General features: G+C 49.3%; 1 protein-coding gene across 3 annotated transcripts in view; it reads left to right on the forward strand.

Annotated features, from left to right (window-relative positions):
* Nucleotides 1-20013, forward strand: part of Prkag2 (protein kinase AMP-activated non-catalytic subunit gamma 2) — a 274500-nt gene that overhangs the window by 61107 nt on the left and 193380 nt on the right. For 2 of the 3 annotated variants that reach the window (XM_027428414.2, XM_027428415.2), the window contains exons 2-3: nt 11185-11256; nt 17628-17907. In XM_027428414.2, the coding sequence (XP_027284215.1) occupies nt 11185-11256; nt 17628-17907 (352 nt within the window). The other variant, XM_027428418.1, reaches the window with a different exon arrangement.

Below are 20013 nucleotides of genomic sequence, written 5' to 3' on the forward strand. Positions count from 1 at the left end.
CAGCCAGAGACCCTGTGGTGAAGAGGAAGTAGTAGCCTTTGCTGCCTGCTGACTGGTGTTGTGTGGACGGGGAAGGCTGTACTCAGTTACATCCCCATGCATTGAGATGTAGGATGAGACCGACATGGCTCCAGCTAGGAGGAAAGAAAGATCATCCTGTTTTACAGGCTGGGCACAGAGGGAAAGCTGTTTCCTTTACACACAGTAAGTTTTTTCTGCAATAATCCATTGACTGTTTCCAGCTTGCATGACTACTCCCAGGACAGGCACTCTCTCACACCTACCTCTGTCCCATTTCCTTTGCACAGTACTTTGGTTGTCTATCAGGAAAGGATGACTCTGCAGATACAGGACCACCTACCAGCTGAGGGATGCTCTCACTGCAGGGAGCCCAAGAACCTTCAATTGATGCATACTGTTTTACTAGGTCTCTGCTGTGTTCCCCACAGCCCAGGGATAGGAGGATGCTGCAGAGGCAAAGCCTCCAAAAGAAGATGGATGGGAGGAAATATATGGAAAGGAGATAGATATGTATCAATAGTTTTTTTAAATATATACATATTAAGGAGATATCTAATCGTAAAGTAACGTATTGATTATATACATGCAATATGTAAAATTTTACTTATAAGATTCTATGTGAGGCTGTTAGAGTAGGACATCCCAAATCCAAGAGCAGATTGACCATGTAGATGTTGTGGTCTTGAAGCAAGACTTTTCCTTCTTCTGGAAGCCTCTGTTTGTATTCCAGGCCTGCAGCTTATTGGAAGTGGTCCACCCATAGTTTAGAGAGCAGTTGCTTTCCTTGTAGCCCACTGACTGCTGATGTTAGCCTCATCGGCAGGGCATGCTCCAAATACCACCTTGATTTGCCTGAGAGAGTCAGTGGACTTGGGGCTTGCCAGGTCAACATATCAAATTAGCTGTCACCAGCTTTAAGTTCCACGGTGCCCCCTTCTTCCCTTTCTCTGGCTAGGGTCTTCAGTGGCCCCTGTGGAGAGGAAAGTTGTTCTGGATGGGGGAAGCAACCTGTAACAAGGCAGTACCTCCTCCTCTGTGGAGAGTGCCTCAGATCCCTGTGGCTTGCACCAAGTCCATCCCTGTGTGCGCCCCTGTCCCTATTCTCACTTCTCCCAGGAGGGTCTCAGCAAGGCTGGAAGAAGACAAGACACTAGGCTGACTGGAGTCACCAATCTTCCATGGTTAGCAGACTGACTGGAGTTGCCAGTCTCCTGTAATGGCAGACTCTGGACTCAGCCCTGCCTGGGAACAGTTGTGTTTGTAAGAGGCTGCTGTGGGGCCTGAGCTAGGTGACACTAGGGTGCCATAGAGGACATGTGGGTGGGTAACCTGCAGCATGACTAGTCCAGAGCAGGTCAGAGAAGACACAAGCTCCCCTAGACCGTGTCCTTCGGGGTAATGTAGGTCCTTCTGAGCCTCCGTGTGGCTCTGGCCAAGTGCAGGAAACACTAGGAGTTTGCAAGCTCTGCTGGGCCTTAGGATAGCTGAGCCGGTCGTTAATCACCCTGCTTCTTCTTGGAGAAGGGAAAATCAGCTCTCCCATCACAGGGAGGCAGCAGCCCCTGGGCTCAGGTGAAGACAAGAGACCTGGTTTCCTCAACCCACTTGACCTGGGTAGTGCCCTTTGCCCTCTCCACAGCCGTGGCCATCAGTCCAGGCTGTGTTTCTGGTTGCTGGGAGTATAAAAGGATGCACTGGGCTTTTGTGACAGCCTATGTGACTTCCACAACTAACACCTTGTGGTGTGGAGGGTTTGAAGGCTGGAAAACTGAGGCTCTGAGAGGTAAAATGATTGCCTGCATTTTGAGATGTTAGCAGGGGATGAGGGAAGGTTTCTGAGTCCAGGGTTCTGAGGGGGGTGGGAGGGCTCAGCAATGTGGCTTAAGGATTTGGCAGCTGCTCAGTGTTCAGAGCGGTGATGTCTAATCATGACCATCTACTTAAGATCTGGGAGACATACCTCTGGGCATGTCTGTGAGGCAGTTTCTAGATTGGATTAACTAAGGAAGATTCCTCTCACTGGGTAACACCATTCCATGGCCTTGGATCCTGGATTGAATAAAAAGGAGCAAGCAAGCTGACAGAATGTATCCATGTCCCCTCCTTTCTGACCCTGGAGATGTGACCCGCTGCCTCAAGTTCCTAACCCTATGGCTTTGCCACCAGGACAGGCTGTGTCCTCAAACTGTGAGGCAGAATAAAACCGATGCCAAGAAAAGTAACTAATACAAGAAAGGGAGTGAAACACAGTGCCAGATAGGGTGGCACATAACTGTCCTCCCAGCACTCAGCAGGTGAGGCAGGAGGATCAGTCTGGGCTGGATAGAGTCTTTGTCAAACAAACAAATAAGGGGAGTTTATTGTTTGGTTCTGCTATCATACTAGAGAAGCCACTGTTGGCATGGGCTGGGAAGGAATTGGAGATACCAGGGCAAGGACTGTCCTTAAAGCAAGGTGTCAGTCACGAATAGGTGAGGGGAGAGGGTAAAAGTTGTTTGTATGTGGGTGGGTGGGTGGGGTTGGGAGTATGGGTTTGACATCAGGAAATCTCTTGGACTACAGTCAGAACACAGGGGTCTAATCCATCAACCTGGAAATTCTCTGAAAGTTGGATTTAGGCTTTCCCTCATTCAACCACTGTCCCTGTGTTACCCAGTTCTGGTGACTCCCTATTTGTTCCTTGTTCTTCTGAAAGCAATCATATAATAGGAGAGTTTCTCAAAAGACTCCAGTTGACCATGGCTCTGGCCTTCACCCACCACCCATCAGTACCAAGAACTAACCATGGCCCAAGTGCAGCCACCTCCCATTTGCCAGGCCAATTGATGGTAGAGACAATCTCAAACAATAGTGACATCTTAGATTCAGATGCAATTTTTAGAGACACAGGAGCCACCTGCCATGTCCACCACCCCAGGTAGGAAAGATGGCTAGAAAGAGGAAGTCCAGATAGAAACCCCAAGGAGGTCACACTAAGGGTCATAGCAAGTGTCCTGTGCTGGCTTTGCGCTGATGTCCAGGTCCTTAGGATCAAGGGCCTTAGATGTCAATCAAGGAAATAATGATCAAGAGGCACAGAGAGGTGGGAAGCCAGCAGTGTAACTGTCCTATACTTCCTCTGTGGAGCACCCTCGGAGGAGCTCCTTCACCCTGCGCTCTTGAGGGGGCTATCTAGAGCATGGAGGTGCAGAAGTGCTTCCTTGGCACTCTGGGACAGGAAATGTTCTGTGAGTCGGACATCCTCTGTTCTGACTCTTACAGCACTCCTGTAAGCTCCTGAACCCTCTTGTCCAGCTGAAAACAGACCATGCAAGCTGAAATTATCTCCTTAAACCCTCTCATCTGACAGACAGATGGAAAGGAAAGCTGCAGGGCCGACATGCCCAAGATTCCCCTCCCACCCCGCAGAGTAAACAGGGAGCAGAGCTTCACCTCGCCGTCCCTGTGCCTGAGAGGGATCCTTGGCTCATGGCCCAGGGTGGCTCCAGGGGATGCTCTGGGTCCTTAGGTCTGCTCAGCAGGGTAGAGAATGAAAGTCATCCCAGATGTATTCCTAACCCCTTAGGTTGCAAAACAGAATTTTCTACCATGACTCTGACATCTAAGACCCTGTGTCCTTCAGAGGCAGGGGACCCTGGCAGCTGTTCTGTTGGTCCTGTGTCTGTGGTTTTGTCAGCCCTCTTTCTGGGGTGTCCCAGCTGTAACAACAGTGGAGTTCTGTAAAGACCGAGAACTTCAGGCACACAGGCCAGATCGCGTCCCTTCCTTATGGGCAGGGCAAAATCAGGAGAAAAAGCACACCCAGCCTTTACGTAAATCAGGTAGTCATAAGCATCAAGAGTCTGTTTATCTTATGGGAGATACTGAGATAAGAGATAGGAAGGAGGCTGGGGGAGGGTATCCAGGTGAACAGTACTCAAGTGTGAAGTGATTGCTTCAGTTGGAGGCAGGGTGTTTGCAGCATCTGTTACTTATAGTTACAAAGAAGAGCTTAAAAGAAAGTTTGTATCATAACCCTCATTGGTAGTGAATCAGTGAGGGTGCAAATCCTCCTAGTCTTTCTTCTCCTGGGGTTAGGTATCAGGTATGCTGGCTTTGAGGGGAACAGCTCTGTGTCTTCAAAGTCTCTGACCTTTAAGTGTTGGGCTCTGTTCCTGGAATGCTCACCCAGAGAGGGGAAGGGTCTGTTGTAAAGGTCTCTGAGCTATGAGCAGAGGAGCTGTGCTGTAGGACATTTTGCTGCTGTCTTTTAATCTAGTATTGGGCAAATGGCTTAGACCTCTCTCGCCTTCAACATCATCATCTATAGGCCGGTATAATATCTCTAGCCTTCCATACCAGCCTATTCCATGAGCTCCGGTCCACTGAGAGACCATCTAAGTAGTGATATGTGACATTGTCCTCTGACCTCCAATTACACCTGTACAGGTCAGCGCATGCACGCACCACACCTCTTCAACATACAGGTCAACGATGGCACTGTCTTCCAAACCTTACACTTTGTGGTTCACTTGGCTTTGCCTGTATTTCTAAAGGCAGGTGAGGTTGGGGTATCCGATGAACTGATTTTAAAGCCAGAGGGTCCCTGATGTTTCCTAACAGGTGGCTTTAGCCATCCAAATCCTGAAAGCTATCTCCAGAGACTCAGATGGGGTCGTCAAGTGGTCTCGGTTTAATGCATCCCATGCAGCTGGTGCATGCCCCAGCGCCAAGGCTGCCTCTGGCTAGCGTTCCCTCTCTCACACCTCACTGTTTCTGTGCAGCCCCGGAAGATGTCATCACTGTGTGCCTGTGAGCAGAAGGTTTGGGAGTCTGTGGCAGACAGACAACAGCAGCAAGGGAAGTCTGAGCCTCAGGTAGGGGTTAGAACTTAACACTGTGTGCACACAGGAGCCCTAGCCATCTTCAAGGTTGGCTGAGCAGAGAAGCCAGGGCCTCATTGTTCTACAAGCTGACAGGCTCATTTCCATAGCTGGAGAGAGAGAGGTTTGTTATTTTTTTCCTACAAAGTCCCCCAAGGTGTACAGGTATCTTGATGAACACTGAGCGATGAGAGCCTAGATTAGAGTCCTGGAATGTGGAACATGGGAGTCTTCCAGAAAAGCCAGTTACCATTGCCAGGGGACTTCCCTGGTGGGTTGCTTGACCAAGCCAACCAAGGAGCTATGGCTGGCTTGATCAGACACTTACATGAGCTCATGCTATTGCAAGCAAACCTTGATGAGAGTATTCTGGTCCCAGCTTTGTACAGAACATCTTGTCTTGAGGTCCCAAGCCTCTTTGCCTCAGTTGCTAAAGCATTCAGCTTCTTGGGGTGGTCATTCAGGTGTTTGTGGACACAGCAGCCACTGAACAAGCAAATGTTAGAAGCCAGAGAGGAATGTTGCTCATTAAAAGTAGCAGTAAGAGAGTCAGCCCCACCCTTCCACCCCACTCCCTTATCGGTCACCTGCAGCTGCGTGGGTCTGCTTGCTGGCTAGCCTTCTGCACGCTAGCATGCCCCCCACACTGGCTTCTAGGGAAGGGGGTGCTTGGTAGGACTTAATTCAAACATGAGATAATTCAGACACATTAGGAACCAGTTGCCTGTCACAGGGTGACACAGACAGTGACAAGGTGAAGGGCTTTCCTCTTGCCCATGACAGACTCCAGCTTACAATTTTAGTTCACAGCTATATATCCCATAATAGAGACACATCTGAGCACCGGGAACACAGATGAGAGAGAAGTTAGCCCTACTTCAGAGAGGGACAGGCCAGAGTGAGAACCTGGATAAGGCTCCGTACAGAGGAGGCGTTCATTGTGCACACCAGCACCTCAGGGTGGGTAGGCAGGAAGGGCAGCAGCGGGCCTGGGAAATGCCAGGTCCAGGCCTGTGCTAAGGACTGGGAGGTAAGGTTAGTGTTTTCCCTCAGTAGTTAAACTCCAGGCTGCTCCCTGGGAGTGAGTGGGAAGCTGTGGAAGAGTGACCTTGGATTGTAGAGTCTGAGGTGTTGAGAAACATTCCAAGCAGAATACATACCACACATTGCTAAATAGAGAGCCCATAAATTCTCGTATTTATGGTCTGTGTTGGCTGGTTTTTATGTCAACATGACACAAGCTAGAGTCATCTGAGAGGAGGGGGAATCCCAATTGAGAAATTGCCTCCACAAGATCTGGCTGTGGGCACTTTTTAATTAGTGATTGATAGGGGAGGGTCCAGCCCATTGTGGGTGGAGTCACCCCTGAGCTGATGGTCCTGTGTTCTATAAGAAAGCAGACTGAGCAAGCCATGGGGAACAAGCCAGTAGACGGTACTTCTCCATGGCCTCTGCATCAGCTTCTGCCAGCAGGTTCCTGCCTTGCTTGAGTTTCTGTCCTGACTTTTTCAGTGATGGAAATGAACTGTAAGATGAAATAAACCCTTTCATCCCCGAGTTGCCTAGAAACCCAGAGCAACAGGCACCCTAAGACACGATCAAATTACATTTTTACACTGTGTGTGTGGGGGGTGCATACATGCCACAGCACACTTGTGGAGTCAGTGAACAGCTTGCAGGGCTCAGGGCTCCCCCCAACATATGACCCCAGGGATCCAACCAAGGCCATCAGACTTGGCAGCAAGCATCTTTCCCCACTGAGCCACCTCGGGGCCAAGACACATCAATGGGGAAAGGGCCATATTTCCAACAAGCAGCATTGGAGAAACTGAACAGCCTCATGCAAAAGAACAAAGTGGCACAGTTTCCTGATACTGAAAAATAATTGTAAATGAATCAGAGACCAAAATGTGCTTTAGTAAAAAGTGTCTAGGAAAAGCCTCAAGATTTTAGATTTGACAGTGATTTCTTGACTACAGCACTGTAAGGAGAGGGGAAAGAAGGGGAAATAGATAAAGCAACTAACGCAGATCAGAGCTCTCTCCACATCCACAGCCACTCGCAGAAGGGTGAAGAAGCAGCTCTCGGAATGAGAAGATATTTGCACTCATATAGCAAGTGATAGCCTATATGGTAGGGTCCAGGGTTTATAAAGAATTCCTACAGCCTAATGACAGATAATCTGACTGCAAACTGGGCAAAGGGCCTAACAGATCTCTCCCAAGAGACTAACAAGACACCCAGTAGCTAGCAAAAAGCTGCCGGGCTCCAGAGAAACGCAAGTGAGCAACACAAGACACCCCCTCACCCTAGTGGGACGTCCACTGTGACCAAGACAACAGAAGGCTACAAAGGTTGTTAGAATGTGAGGAAATTGATGCTGGGACAGAACTCAGGATAGAGTGCTTGCCTAATTGCACAAGGTTTCAATCCCCGGTACTATGAATTAGATAGACGATTAATAAATAGGTAGGTAGGTAAGTACACACACACACATACATACATACATACACACACACACACACACACACACACACACACACACACATACACACATTCATGGACAAAGGAAATAGAAACTGTGTACTGCACTATTAATGGGTTAGTACCGTGGGGCCACCACTGTAGCAAACAGTGTGCTCTAACAGCATACAATCACCCTGTGCCCAGAATTCTACGTCTCCATATTCACCAAGACAGAATCAAAAACGGAGCCACCCAGAGATATTCTTAGGCCTGTTCTCTGAGTTTGCTAGGCCATCACAACAAAGTACAATTCATTTTCTCACAGGTCTGGAGGTCAGAAGTCTGAGGTTAAGGTGTAGGCAGAGTGGATTGCTCTAAGGCCTCTCTTCTCTCTCTCTCTCTCTCTCTCTCTCTCTCTCTCTCTCTCTCTCCCTCTCCCTCTCCCTCCCTCCCTCCCTCCTCTCTCTCCTCCCTTCCTCTCCCTCCCTCACTGGTTCGAAGCTGGAGCTCTCTCCTGGTCCTCATGTGGCACCCCCCCCCCCCCCCTGTGAGTCCATGTCCTGATGTCTCCTGCCTCTAGTCTACCTTCCCATCAGGGATTAGCACTCACGCTAACGAGCTTGACTCAACTTAATTACATCTTTAAAGAGCCCACTTCCAAACACAGCTCCTTTCTGAAATCTTGGGAGTTGGGATTTCAACCTGTGAATTGGGTGTGAGCCCAAGGCTGGGGCATCCCTGGTGCCCATCAACTTAGAGATGAAATAAGCAAAACGTGGCCTGCCATAAACTTTAAAGGATTCGCTTTAAAGAGGACAGAGATAAAAGAGATCCTGATGCACTAATGCACACACCTCACAGGCTGACACCCAGTGACCCTTGAGGACTGTGCTAACTGAAGTAAGCCAGCCACAGACAGACAAACAGCCGTTTTCTCTTCTGCAGATCCCAGAGTTGTCAGATTCATAGAGACAAGAGCTAGAGAGGATTTTGCTGGGGTTAGGGAGGAAGGAATGAAGATTTGGTGTTGATGATTACAGTTTCTTATTAGATGAAAAGTTTCTGGAAATAGATACTGTTGCGATCAGGTTGTACCCTGCCCTCAGTTACTATGTAGAACAATGGTTTTCAAGCAGAGCCTCTCCCTGAGAGACTCCATTTTACAAGCTGCTATTGACTCCATTTTAAGGGTGGAATATGACTCTGCAACTTGGTGGGCATGAAAACAACACCATCTGTCCAATATACCACCCACAGCACAGACTGATAAATGACAGATTCCCAAAAGTAAAAAGATACCACTCTACCAATTTATCAAAGTAAATGGAGTCCACATTAGCACATGGCAGCATTAAAATCCTTTCAGAAAAGCCAAGTGTGAGAGAACCAAACTGAGGAAGGGTGTAACCTCCTCATCCAGCCCCCAAGAGGGATGTGGTCCCACTAAACTGTCACATGACCAGGTGAGGTATATGTGTGCGTGCCTGTGCTACTCTTCTATTGCTGTGATAAAACACCACGACCAAGGCAACTTAAAGAAGCAAGAGTTTGTTTGGTCTCATTGCTCCAGAAGTATGGGGTCTATTAAGGCAGGGGCACATGGTGGCAGGAGCAGGTTCATATCTTGAACTACAAGCATGAAGCAGAGAGAGCAACTCAAAATGGCGGGAGCCCTTAAACTCTCAAAGCTGTCCCCTGCGATATGCTTCCCCAGAAAGGCCATACATCCCAAATCTCCCAAATAGTGCCACCAACTTAGCGTCAAGTGTTCAAATGCACGAGCCTGTGGGGGCATTTTGTTCAAACTACCCCAGTGTGTATGTGTGTGTGTGTGTGTGTGTGTGTGTGTGAGAGAGAGAGAGAGAGAGAGAGAGAGAGAGAGAGAGAGAGTGTGAGAGAGAGGAGAGTGTGTATGTGTGTGAGAGAGAGAGTGTATGTGTGTGTGTGAGAGAGAGAGAGAGAGATGTGTGTGTGTGTGTGTGTGAGAGAGAGAGAGAGAGAGAGAGAGAGTGTGTGTGTGTGTGTGTGTGTGTGTGTGTGTGTGTGCACGCACGCGCGTGCGCAATAGGCAGAGCTGCCTGAGACCTCAGCTTGGGTTGCTCCCTGCTTTGTTGATGAAGTGTTTGTGTGTCTGGGCCTACTTCTGTCTTTGCGTCTATAGCCCCTATGCCCAACATCTCACACCTCACTTCTGCAGCTTGACTCAACTCTGAGGCTCGCTCAACTCTGACTACATGGCTTGGCTGGAATCTGCAAACGCTGCCTCTTACTGGTTCATATCTGATCTAACCACTTTCACTGCCTCCTTCCGCACCCTTATCAGCAAGGCCTCTTTGAAACTCCTTGAACTCTGCCAGCCTTCTGAACCCTTCATAGGTATTCTGTTACCTACATGTATTGTACACACAGATATATTTACTGTGCCATACATAATGTGTGAGCTGAGAATTGATGTTAGCTGTTAAGATTGGAATAAAAGAACCCGTGTTTGCCTCAGCTGGCTATGAAGGAAATATGGACTACTTGACAAATTCCAGCCAGGGAAACTGAAAAGGCAGCGAATTGATTGCTATTCAGTAAATGGTGACTTTGTAGGAAAGAGTGTTCATGTCTGTTTCTGACATAACACACTCATGACAGTTATAGTGATGGATGTAAATCAGTGCCAAGTGTACTTAACCGCCACTGAATTGTATATTTAAAGATGGTTACCTTTAAGTAACCATGGATTGGGGTGGCTTAGTGGTACAATGCTTTCCTAGCATATGTAAGACCCTGGGTTCATTCTAGCACAACACACATAAACAGGCCTGATGATAATTTTTATTGTATATATTTTTACTCCAATTATTTTTTAGTAAACAAAAATGAAGTGTTAAGGATGCTGATCTTTGTAGACTTGAGTGTGGCCAGGTGGTCCCATCTGTTGTGCAGGCTTTTCCAAGGTCAGATGCAGGGCACAGGAAGAGCAGGGCTGGAGAGGCAAAATGACGCTTCTGCCTTATACACGACTCAACAATGAGCTCCTGGCCACTCCCCATTCTACTTTAGACCCCTGTGGTGGTTAGTGTTAACTGTCAACTTGACTGGATCTTGATCAGGTTAATTGAAGACCCATCTTAACTGTGGACTGACCATTCCCTGGGTGAGTTGAGCACAAGCTTGCCTTTTATGACTCTCCACTCCTGACTATGGATGTCTGTGACCAGATGTTTCCAGCTCCTGCTGCCTCAGCTTCCCTGATGGACTGTACCCAAACTATGAACCAAAAGAAACCAATTCTCGATGAAGGGCTGGTAGCTGAGCCTGGCTTCCTTAACCTGGACTTGGACCTTCTTCAGCATGCCAGTCAAATAGAAAAGCAACAGTGAAATGCAGGAAAGCATTCATTCCGTGTGGCCGCATTATGGAGGCCCAGTGACCTCCCTTCCTCTTCCTTCCCATCTTCTGAGTCTTCGCATGAGACTCAGATTTAAGGTGTGGTCTACCCATCATTAACCCATCATTGTCTCTTGGCTCCAGTGTGTTTTGCAAGGTGTTCTCACAGCTTATCAGAATGATACAAAATTTCTTAATTGGCAGTAAGGCTGGCACAAAGCTTTATAGCCTTTTCCTCAGGAAGCTGAGATCCCTGAAGAAATACCAGTTTCTCGGTCCCTAGTAGCCCAAGGGACACAGGGTCTCTTTAGCATATTTATTCCTACCAGGATCCTTGCAACTGTCTCCCTACTGGCTGGTTCTTAGGAGGACTCCTAGGAAGGACAGTGGTACCCTCCTAGAACTTGCACACCTGCCCCAAGGCCATGGCCTTGACTTTGTGCTCTCTTCCTCCCAGGACCTGAGCTCCTTTGCCATGCCACTCCTGGATGGAGATGTGGAGAGTTCGGAAAAGCACTCTTCTCGGAAGGTAAGACCCTTCTTTTCAAAGCTGCTCACCACCCCACCTGAGCTGCCCCAAGGCAGGCAGAGTCTGAGACATCCTTCCAGGTTTACTATATGGGGCTCACACCAGCGTATGGGTTGGCGTGGCTGAGCCATCCTGAGACAGCTCGCCTCACAGGGCCATGCCTCCTGTGTTGCTGCCTGCTCTGATTCCTGAGTCCTCTGGGCTCCACTCCTTCCTCCTACTCTCGCTGTGGGCTGACTGCCATCACCGGTGTCCCCAGAGTGAGTGGGCGTGAAGGAGGGGATGGACAGTGAGCTGAGCTGGGATAGCAAAGATGAGGCTAAAAGCAGTAAAGTTGAGGATAGTTGTGTCCTTTGGTGTTATCACTGCCACGGACAGGAGTTTGTCCTACACTGTGCCCAAAGGCCTTGGGGGTGAGGTAATCTCTTCTCTAACCTGTTCCCTTTGCCCTTCTCTCTTCACAGTTTCCCCCTCCCTCACAACTTAGGTTTTTTTTTTTTTCAACCATTAAGAAACCGTGACATAACCAAGGCTATTGGCCATACTGAGCCAGGCCAGGAATGAGGAGTGAGGTGGTGGTGGTGGTAGGTGAGGGGTTACTATGGCCATCAAAGAAGGGGGTCAGGGAAGCCTGCAGATTTCCCCTGCAGTTGGGAAGTGGCATCCTCTCACCCACTGACCCAAGCACAAAAATGATCGCCTGGAGGGGCTGCAGCATCTTTGAGCGGCTGCTGGGTACTCTCCAGCCTGGGATTAGGGCATGAGTTCCCATCCTGGAAAAAGGGACTCTATTCTCTGAGTATTTGAGTCACATACAATTGAATCAACAAATTGATTTAGGCCCATGGGGCTCAGTTGGCAGTCAGTCTCCTGCCCCACCCTGCCCTACCCAAACAACCTTATTAGCAGTTATTGTGACCCAGCCAGAAAGACTGTCAGAAAAATGGCCTGGGGCCTGGGCTGGCAGGCGCCATGCAGCTCAGTGCCTGTGGTGTAGCCAGGTCAGATCCACTGGCCTCTGACCTGTTATGTTCCACACAGCGTTTCCTGCATGGAAAACCCAGTAGGAACTGAGGCTGAGGCAGAAATGCTTGGAGGGAGGTGGGGCTTCCCTGGTGGTTCCAGAAGTTCAGAGAGAGGCTGTGGGTAACACTAAGAAGTCTGCTGAGAGGGAAAGGTCATGGAGGCATTCTTGCCTTCATCCAACATTTGCTCAAAATTAGCCTAACCAGTTTATCCTATGGACCTGGTGACAGACCATGCCCAGGAGGAGGGGCTTGTCTTACAGCAACAGTAACAGTGTCAGATGCTGTACAGGCCAGGGACTGTAGAACACATTCTTCTCCTTCATCAGCAGTCCCCAGATGGTTGCAGCTTTGAAGCAGGGCCTCTCCTGAGCAGCTTGGTGTGATGGAAAGAGGTGTTGGGGAGCTGGGAGCTCCCATAGGCAGTGCAGCCTCATGTCACGTCACACACCCCCCCCCCCCCCCCGAGAGAGCAGCTCCTCCCAGGCCTGGGGATACCTGCAGTGCTATTGTTTCACAGCCCTCAGTCAAAGAGGCCTTTTCAGGAGATAGTGATGTGACTGGCATCCAGAAAAATTTCCATTTTGCCCCAGAAATGCATGCCTCTGCCCCTCCTCAGTTCTTCATGGCATTGACCTTGCTCAAAATGGAAACACCAGAGAGAACCTCAGTTAGATTCCTACTTAGGCTGGCCCTCTCTACCCACTTCCTTGTACCCTGTCCCTGAGAGGGAGCAGTTCTTTGTTGTTATAACATATCTCTGTGTGACACTCTGCTCAGCTGACTGTGTGGCTCTAGTGTACTGACTCTGTGGTTCTAGTGGACTGACTGTGTGGCTCTAGTGGACTGACTGTGTAGTTTGGCTGACTCTGTGGTTCTAGTGTACTGACTCTGTAGTTCTAGTGGACTGACTCTGTGGTTCTGGTGGACTGACTGTGTGGCTCTGGTGGACTGACTATGTGGTTCTAGTGGACTGACTGTGTAGCTCTAGTATATAGCTTCCAAGTCAGAACTAGCCAAGAAGAATGAGCTGCATTGCAGTGACTAATCAGCCAAGGGAGTCTGTGGAATGGCTCAGCACACACCCAACAAATGTCTGGGTTTCGTCTCTGTGCATTGATCCTGCATATCATTGCCTGGCAGCTCACTCATTTCTAGCAGTCTGCAAATAGCCTTCGACAAGACAGTCTCTCTTTGAACACGCCTCCTCACTGACCAACCAGGGCCAGGAATTGTGCTTGCCACAATGATTGAGGATTAGACAGCGTCACTAAAGGAACAGGTGCAGAAGGTGTCTGCAGTCCAGCAGGTTCTGGAAGGGCGGGCCTGGGGATGCAAGTGGCAGTGCGTGTGAGGAAGAAGACCCGTGTGTGGTATCGTCCACTCCCTCACAGGGAGTGTTCCTCTGGGCAAGCCGCAGACATCACTCGATTTCTATCCCTTGCTGGCTGGAGACCGAGCTCAGATCCTCTCTGGACATCGGCCACAGGGGAGTCCCGGAAACTTAGCACAGCTGCCCCGTTTTCAGCTCATTTAGCTGGACTCATTACTGGATTCCAAAGCTAGCCCTTAGGCCCCCTGGCTTTGGATTTCCTCTCCCCAAGTGCCTTCCCTCCCTTTTCACTTTGGTTCTGTGCCTTTCCCTCCATCTTCAAGAGCATGGATACCCTGCCTCGATAATCCTCCTGCTCAGTCCTGAAGCCACGCCCACTCTGCCCTTCCCTTACTCTCTCACCCGCTGCTGCCTCCTCTTCTGTTTGGTGGGAAGGCAAGCCCAGCTAAACCCAGAGCACTAGCTTCCTGCCTAGTGGCTCCCTGACAAACATGGAGTTTGCCCTGTCTGGGAAACTCTGCCTTAAAGAGCCTAAGTGCCTCCTCTCCATTAGCTCCTGTGAAGCTGGGCACACACTGGGGAGTCTCTCCCATACCCAGAGATCCATGCAGTCGTGTTGCGCAAACTATCATTTTGCTTCAGCTAAGCCTAATAATAGCCTGGGCATGGCCATCCCAGGTGGCTCTAGAGGCGCCCATGGTCTGCTGTTCCCGGCCAGCCCCTTCCAGGAAACGGAAAGATGGGATCTGCAGGGGCAGGTCTCTGTAGGAGAGCCCAGCATCCTCTGTTCCTTGGACATTTTTAGGAGAAGAAATAAAAGGTCTGTTTCCTGGGGCTCCCTTCAGGCTGAGTTTCTAATTCCTGGGGACCTGTAGTTCTGAATATAGAATGGATTCTCAGTGGGGTCTTGGGGACTCCCTTGTCAATCAGAAAAGACTCAAATCTTTTATGGCGTCTAGCTCTCCTGCGTAGATCATGTGTGTTAGCCCTCTGTACCTGAGACCTAGCTCAACTCCTCCTGTGAGTGAGTCCCTGTGTAGATCGTGTGTTAGCCCTCTGTACCTGAGACCTAGCTCCTTCTCAGATCCCACTCCAGAATGTCTCCTCTCCCTTGCCCATCATCCTCTTCAAAGCCACGTAGACTTCAGGATCTTCTGTGATCTGGGTCCCTATGGTAGGTGGTTTTGTCTGTCGTGGGCATCCCTTCATGTGCTTCATGCTGCTGGCATTTCACCTTGTTCTGTGATCTCCTGGGAGGCCTCCTGCTTTCCCGTCTGCCTTTGTCTTCTCTCTAGAGCTGAATGCTGCGTTTGCTTGGTACACCACCTCCTCACTAGGCCAAGTTCATGTGCAAGGCAAGCTACACAGCACAGTAGAAGTGCTGAGGTCCAGTCTTCAGGGACTCCAGAGGTGACCCCCTCTCTGAACTCTCCCTGGCCTTGCCTCTTTGGTCTCCTGGACATTTAGGTAATGTTACTAGGTATGTAGTATCATGGTTAAAGCTGCAGGCCTTGAGGTCAGAACACTCATCAGCTTTATTATGTCTGCTGTGTTCCCAGCTAGCACCTTCTGCCATCAGACATAGTGGCATTCGGTGATGGAGAATGGTGGACCTCATATATACCTGAAGCCAATGCCTGCCTAGCTCTGGAGCCACCATGCTCTCCCACAGTCAGGGTGGGAGTGATATATTCACCCTCGGCACCTGTAGCATTGTCAAAGGTGCGGCCGTGACCGGAAAAGGATTGAGTTGGGGCTTGGAAGCCCCTTCAGGTCATGGGGAGCATCAGGGTGGCAAGGTGTACATCCTTGAGGCTGGAGCGATGCCATAGTCACTTGTTTCCTGTGCATGTTATTTTCTCCTAATAAACTCCATGTCACCTTACTGTCAAGCATCCTGATTTCTATGCCTGTAGTCAGGGAGCAGGTCTTGGTACCCTGCAGCTCTCATAACTAAGCTATTCTTGAAACTCACTCTTCCTCCTTTTCCAGACTTACAAGTCCCTTCTCCATTAAGGACCCTTTAATACATGGTGCTGCTGCTGGTCAGACATTATAAAGGACGGCCTGAGTAGCAGGAACCATGCTAAGCATCCCTCCTGCATATCACAGCCTGTCATCTTTGCAGCCCATAAAGCAGTCTGGCATCTCCATTGTGTAGAAGAGGGCCAGATGCAGAGGACCAGGTCACTTATCCGTCCACAGTGATGGTGCAGGACTCGTACTCAGGGCTCTGTCTAAATCCTTGTTCATTTTATCACCTTCTATTTCCTCTCTGTGTGTGTGTGTGTGTGTGTGTGTGTGTGTGTGTGTGTGTGTGTGTGTGGTTTCTACTGCAGGTAGGGGCTCTTGGCTCTTGGCTCTATTCTTTACCCCATGGCAACCACCTGAAGAACCTCTTACTGTAAAAGTTATTCTCAGCAATGATCCTGAGTCCCGTAGGCAAATGGGATGGTGGCTGAACTGAAGAGGCAAGGAATCTCACTGGTCTTCATAATAAGTAGGAGGGAAGTTGATTTGAGCTAATTAAAAAAAATTTTATGATGTGTTTATTCTTATTTTATGTGCAATGGCATTTTGCCTGCATATATGCCTGTGGCAGGGTGTCAAATCCCCGAGAGCTGGAGTTGCAGATGGTTATGAACTCCATGTGAATGCTGGGAGTTGAACTCTGGACCTCTGGAAGAGCAGCCAGTGCTCTTAACCACTGAGCCATCTCTCCAGCCCCCAAACTTCTTTCTGCCTCAGAAGCTATTCAGGAAGGAGTTGGCACCAAGTGGGTCCCACGCCTACATGTGACAACACCAGTTCCTTAGGTTCAGGTGGAGAATCACGCAGAGGGGTACATTCTGGTCACTGAAGGGGCATCCCACATGGGCATCATAGTCTTTGAGATGCCTGATACTGGAGCTCAGGGGCACCCTCTACTGGTAGGTCCACAGTCCGCTCTGGGGGACTTTCCTCCTTAGCAGGGGCCTGGTTACCAGTATACAGCAAGCATTTCCAGGGTTTGATCTTTGTCCCCTGAGCCTAGGACAGTTACTTTCTTTTCTGTTGCTGGCGTGGGGTCCCCTTAGGTCCCTTTGGCCCCAGTCACAATAGAAACAAGTAATAGGATCATAGTAAATCACCATGTATATCATTACTGTAAGTCCCTGTGACAGTGTGTCCATGGGCAACACTCAAACAGCCATACCAGCTGAGGATATGACGTTCCTTATGCCACAAAGAAGGAAACAGAGGCAGTAAGCTGACTCGGTAAGGGGCAGAGCTGAGGTCAAAACCCAGCCTGCAGGAAGCAAGCTCCTGAATACATTCACACTGTCAATACTGAATGTTCGTGAGCTGGAACCATGGCTTAAAGCTAATGGGACCAAGTAGGTTTCAAACTGTGGCTGTGTTTCTGAGTCATCATTGAAGTCTAGGGTCTTTTCCTGACTTCTGCCAGTGACTTTAGCCATTCAAATGCCACAGTAGCTTGAAGCGAAATCTGTCATCTCCTCATACCAGCATCCTTACCAGTGATCCCAAGATCTAGTATACATTCTGGATCATACAGACTCATTCTTTTTCTCCTGGGGTGGGGTAGTGGGGAGACAAAGAACCACAGTTGTGTCATTAGACCTGGAAAAGGGCAAGTGAAGGACTTGAGGAATGAAAACCAGTCTGGGAACAGTCAAGAGATATAGATGGGTAGTCAAGAAAGACAGGAGTGGTGCTAGGCACCCTCTCTTCACCTTCATGTTGTCATCGCCCCCCCCCCAGGGCTTTGTCAGACAGCTGCACAGGGTGGTCAGGGGCTACAGGACAGGAGCTAACCAGCCCAGGGTTGGGCATTGTGGCACAAGTGCTGATGTTAGGACAATTCCATAGCTACCTCTTCGGAAGAGCTCAGGGTTGCTTCTCTATCTGCTTGGTGAGGGTAAGAAGGAACAATAATGACAGGTCACTGCAGGCAGAGTTGAGAGCGCCTGGAGCATTGTGACTTCACCCATTTGTCTGTCTTTCTGCAGGTGGACAGTCCCTTTAGCTCAGGCAGCCCTTCCAGAGGACTCTTCTCCAGGGGCCCCCAGCCTCGGCCTTCCAGCCCTGTGTCTGCTCCTGTGAGACCCAAGACAAGCCCTGGCTCTCCCAAAACTGTGTTCCCATTCTCCTACCAGGAGTCCCCTCCACGCTCGCCACGCCGTATGAGCTTCAGTGGGATCTTCCGCTCCTCATCCAAAGAGTCTTCACCCAACTCCAACCCATCTACCTCTCCCGGGGGCATCAGGTTCTTCTCACGGTCCAGAAAAAGTAAGACATTGATGCTATGGTTTCAGGTGGGTGCTGGGCTGTGAGGGGCCCTCCCCGTAGCCACTTGGCAAAACAGCATCAGAGCCACAGGGTAGCTGCTGGTGACTTGGTGCTGAGCCAGGCCTTCCTGTGTGGTGACGTCGGTTTCCACCTGCTGTTTATTGTCAGCACTGTCTTCCAGTGTGGTGAACTTGGTGGTGTGAGCTCAGTGGCATGAACTAGAAACAGTCTGCTTTGAGAGGACAAATGTTCACTTTTCGTGCTCAGGGTAGGGCTGCACCCAAGGCCAGTGTGCTGCCTGATATGGCTCTGGTCCTTGGGGTTTGGGGTCTCGGAACTTTGAGTCTTTATGAAAGACCCTGAGTTTTTCTCTGTGGGGCTCTGGGCACCTGGGAACACAGGGCGGGAAACATATTAGCTGGAGAAACATGAAGAAAATGTGTGTGTTAGAATGAAAGCATCCTTATGATTCATAAGTTACTTGTGGTCTAAAGATGAGTATTACCACTTGAGTGCTGTTGAGCATAATAAGAAAGGCCCAGGCTAACTCTCGAGGCTGTGATAAGGTGACCTGGCTAAAGCACCTTAAGGGACAAAGGGCTTGGCTAACAGTTCTGTAGAGACACAGTCCATCATGGTGAGGGTGGCCTGGTAGCGGGAGCAGGAGACTGGCTGGTCACATTGCATCCACACTCTGGAAGCAAAGACTAAACAGCAAATGGGGCCAGGATAAAAGGAAAAGAAAAAGAGGGAAAAAAAAAGGCCCTTCATGCCTCAGTGACTTGCCTCTTAAAAACTCTACAGTTTTCCCACACAGCTCCACATATGGGGATCATGTGTTCAAATGGGAGCCTGAAGGGGCCATTCCACACTCAATAGCGTGTGTCTTCCCTGCCTATAGCTTCTTCCCAGTTTCTCTGCTAATTTAGAATGTTTGCATGGAGAACGGAAAAGGGACTTGCCACTGAATGTCAGAGGTCAAGGGTATTCCTTTCCCTCTGGGTAGCATTTGTATCTCTTGTCTTGCAAGACCATCTGTGGAGACACTTCAGCCTTTCTGAGTTGTGAGTTGTTATAAGAATTCCCTTCCTTTATTGTTTCATGTATACACATGGTCTGTGGGATATTGTTCCTAGAAGCCCAAAAGCCATGTCCCCAGGATGACAGCTCTTCTGCCTTTCCATGAGCCTGTAATACCCAAACTATAATATCATACTGTGACTGAGACATTGCAGGTATGTGCCAGGGTCTGGCCTGTATCAGTCCCACGCTACAGAGGCCATCTATTCTGGACTGATGTCTTTGGGGCTGCAATCAGAACCAGCCGAACAGCCCCAGGTCCGACCCATGAGTGTGAGAGTGTGGATCGGGAAACTCCTAGCTACCCAGCAGCGTTAAGGACGAGACAGAGACACCTTGTCATCTTAGGAGGGCTCTCAGTCCATGCAGGAGTTGCACGGTTTATTCAAGCATCCTCTTAAATAGCTTCCCAAAAGTGGGAGGTAATAGCAGAAGACATCTATTGTCATGTATAAAGCTTATATCAAATATTTCCTTTAGTCCTAGAGATACCCCTAAAACTGCATGTCCTCACTACCCGCCAGGGTGGGCGGCGGCTTGCCCAGGGTCTAGGTCTATCGTTACACAAACTAGGAGCCATTCCCCACCAAGCCCAGGCATCCGGAGGTAATCAGTGGGCCTCTGAAAGACAATGGGAGATTGGAGCTCCTGGAATTGAGCTTGAGGCCTTGCATCTGAAATATCATAATCCATATTTGGGCCCTGACAGGTATGGCAGTGTTCTTTGAGACCGGTGCTACCCAGGGAAAGTAGCTGTGCATCTCCAAAGCCCAGTCCAGAGCAGAACTGATGTTGAAAGGTTGTAGAGAACTCCCTCTGATTTCTGGACCACACCCTGAGATCTCTCATACAGTTGGTCCTCACTATTTCACAAGGCGTTGATTCTAGTCTCTTATATAAAAATAACACAGCAGTTATATAAGCCTATATAATCCTTTCATACACTTTTAAAAAACATTTTGAAATCTTTTCTATCAGTGTTTTGCCTGCATTTTATGTCAGGATACCATGCATATGTACTGCCTG

This window comes from Cricetulus griseus, chromosome 8 (assembly GCF_003668045.3).
Source record: "Cricetulus griseus strain 17A/GY chromosome 8, alternate assembly CriGri-PICRH-1.0, whole genome shotgun sequence".
Lineage (NCBI taxonomy): Eukaryota > Metazoa > Chordata > Mammalia > Rodentia > Cricetidae > Cricetulus > Cricetulus griseus.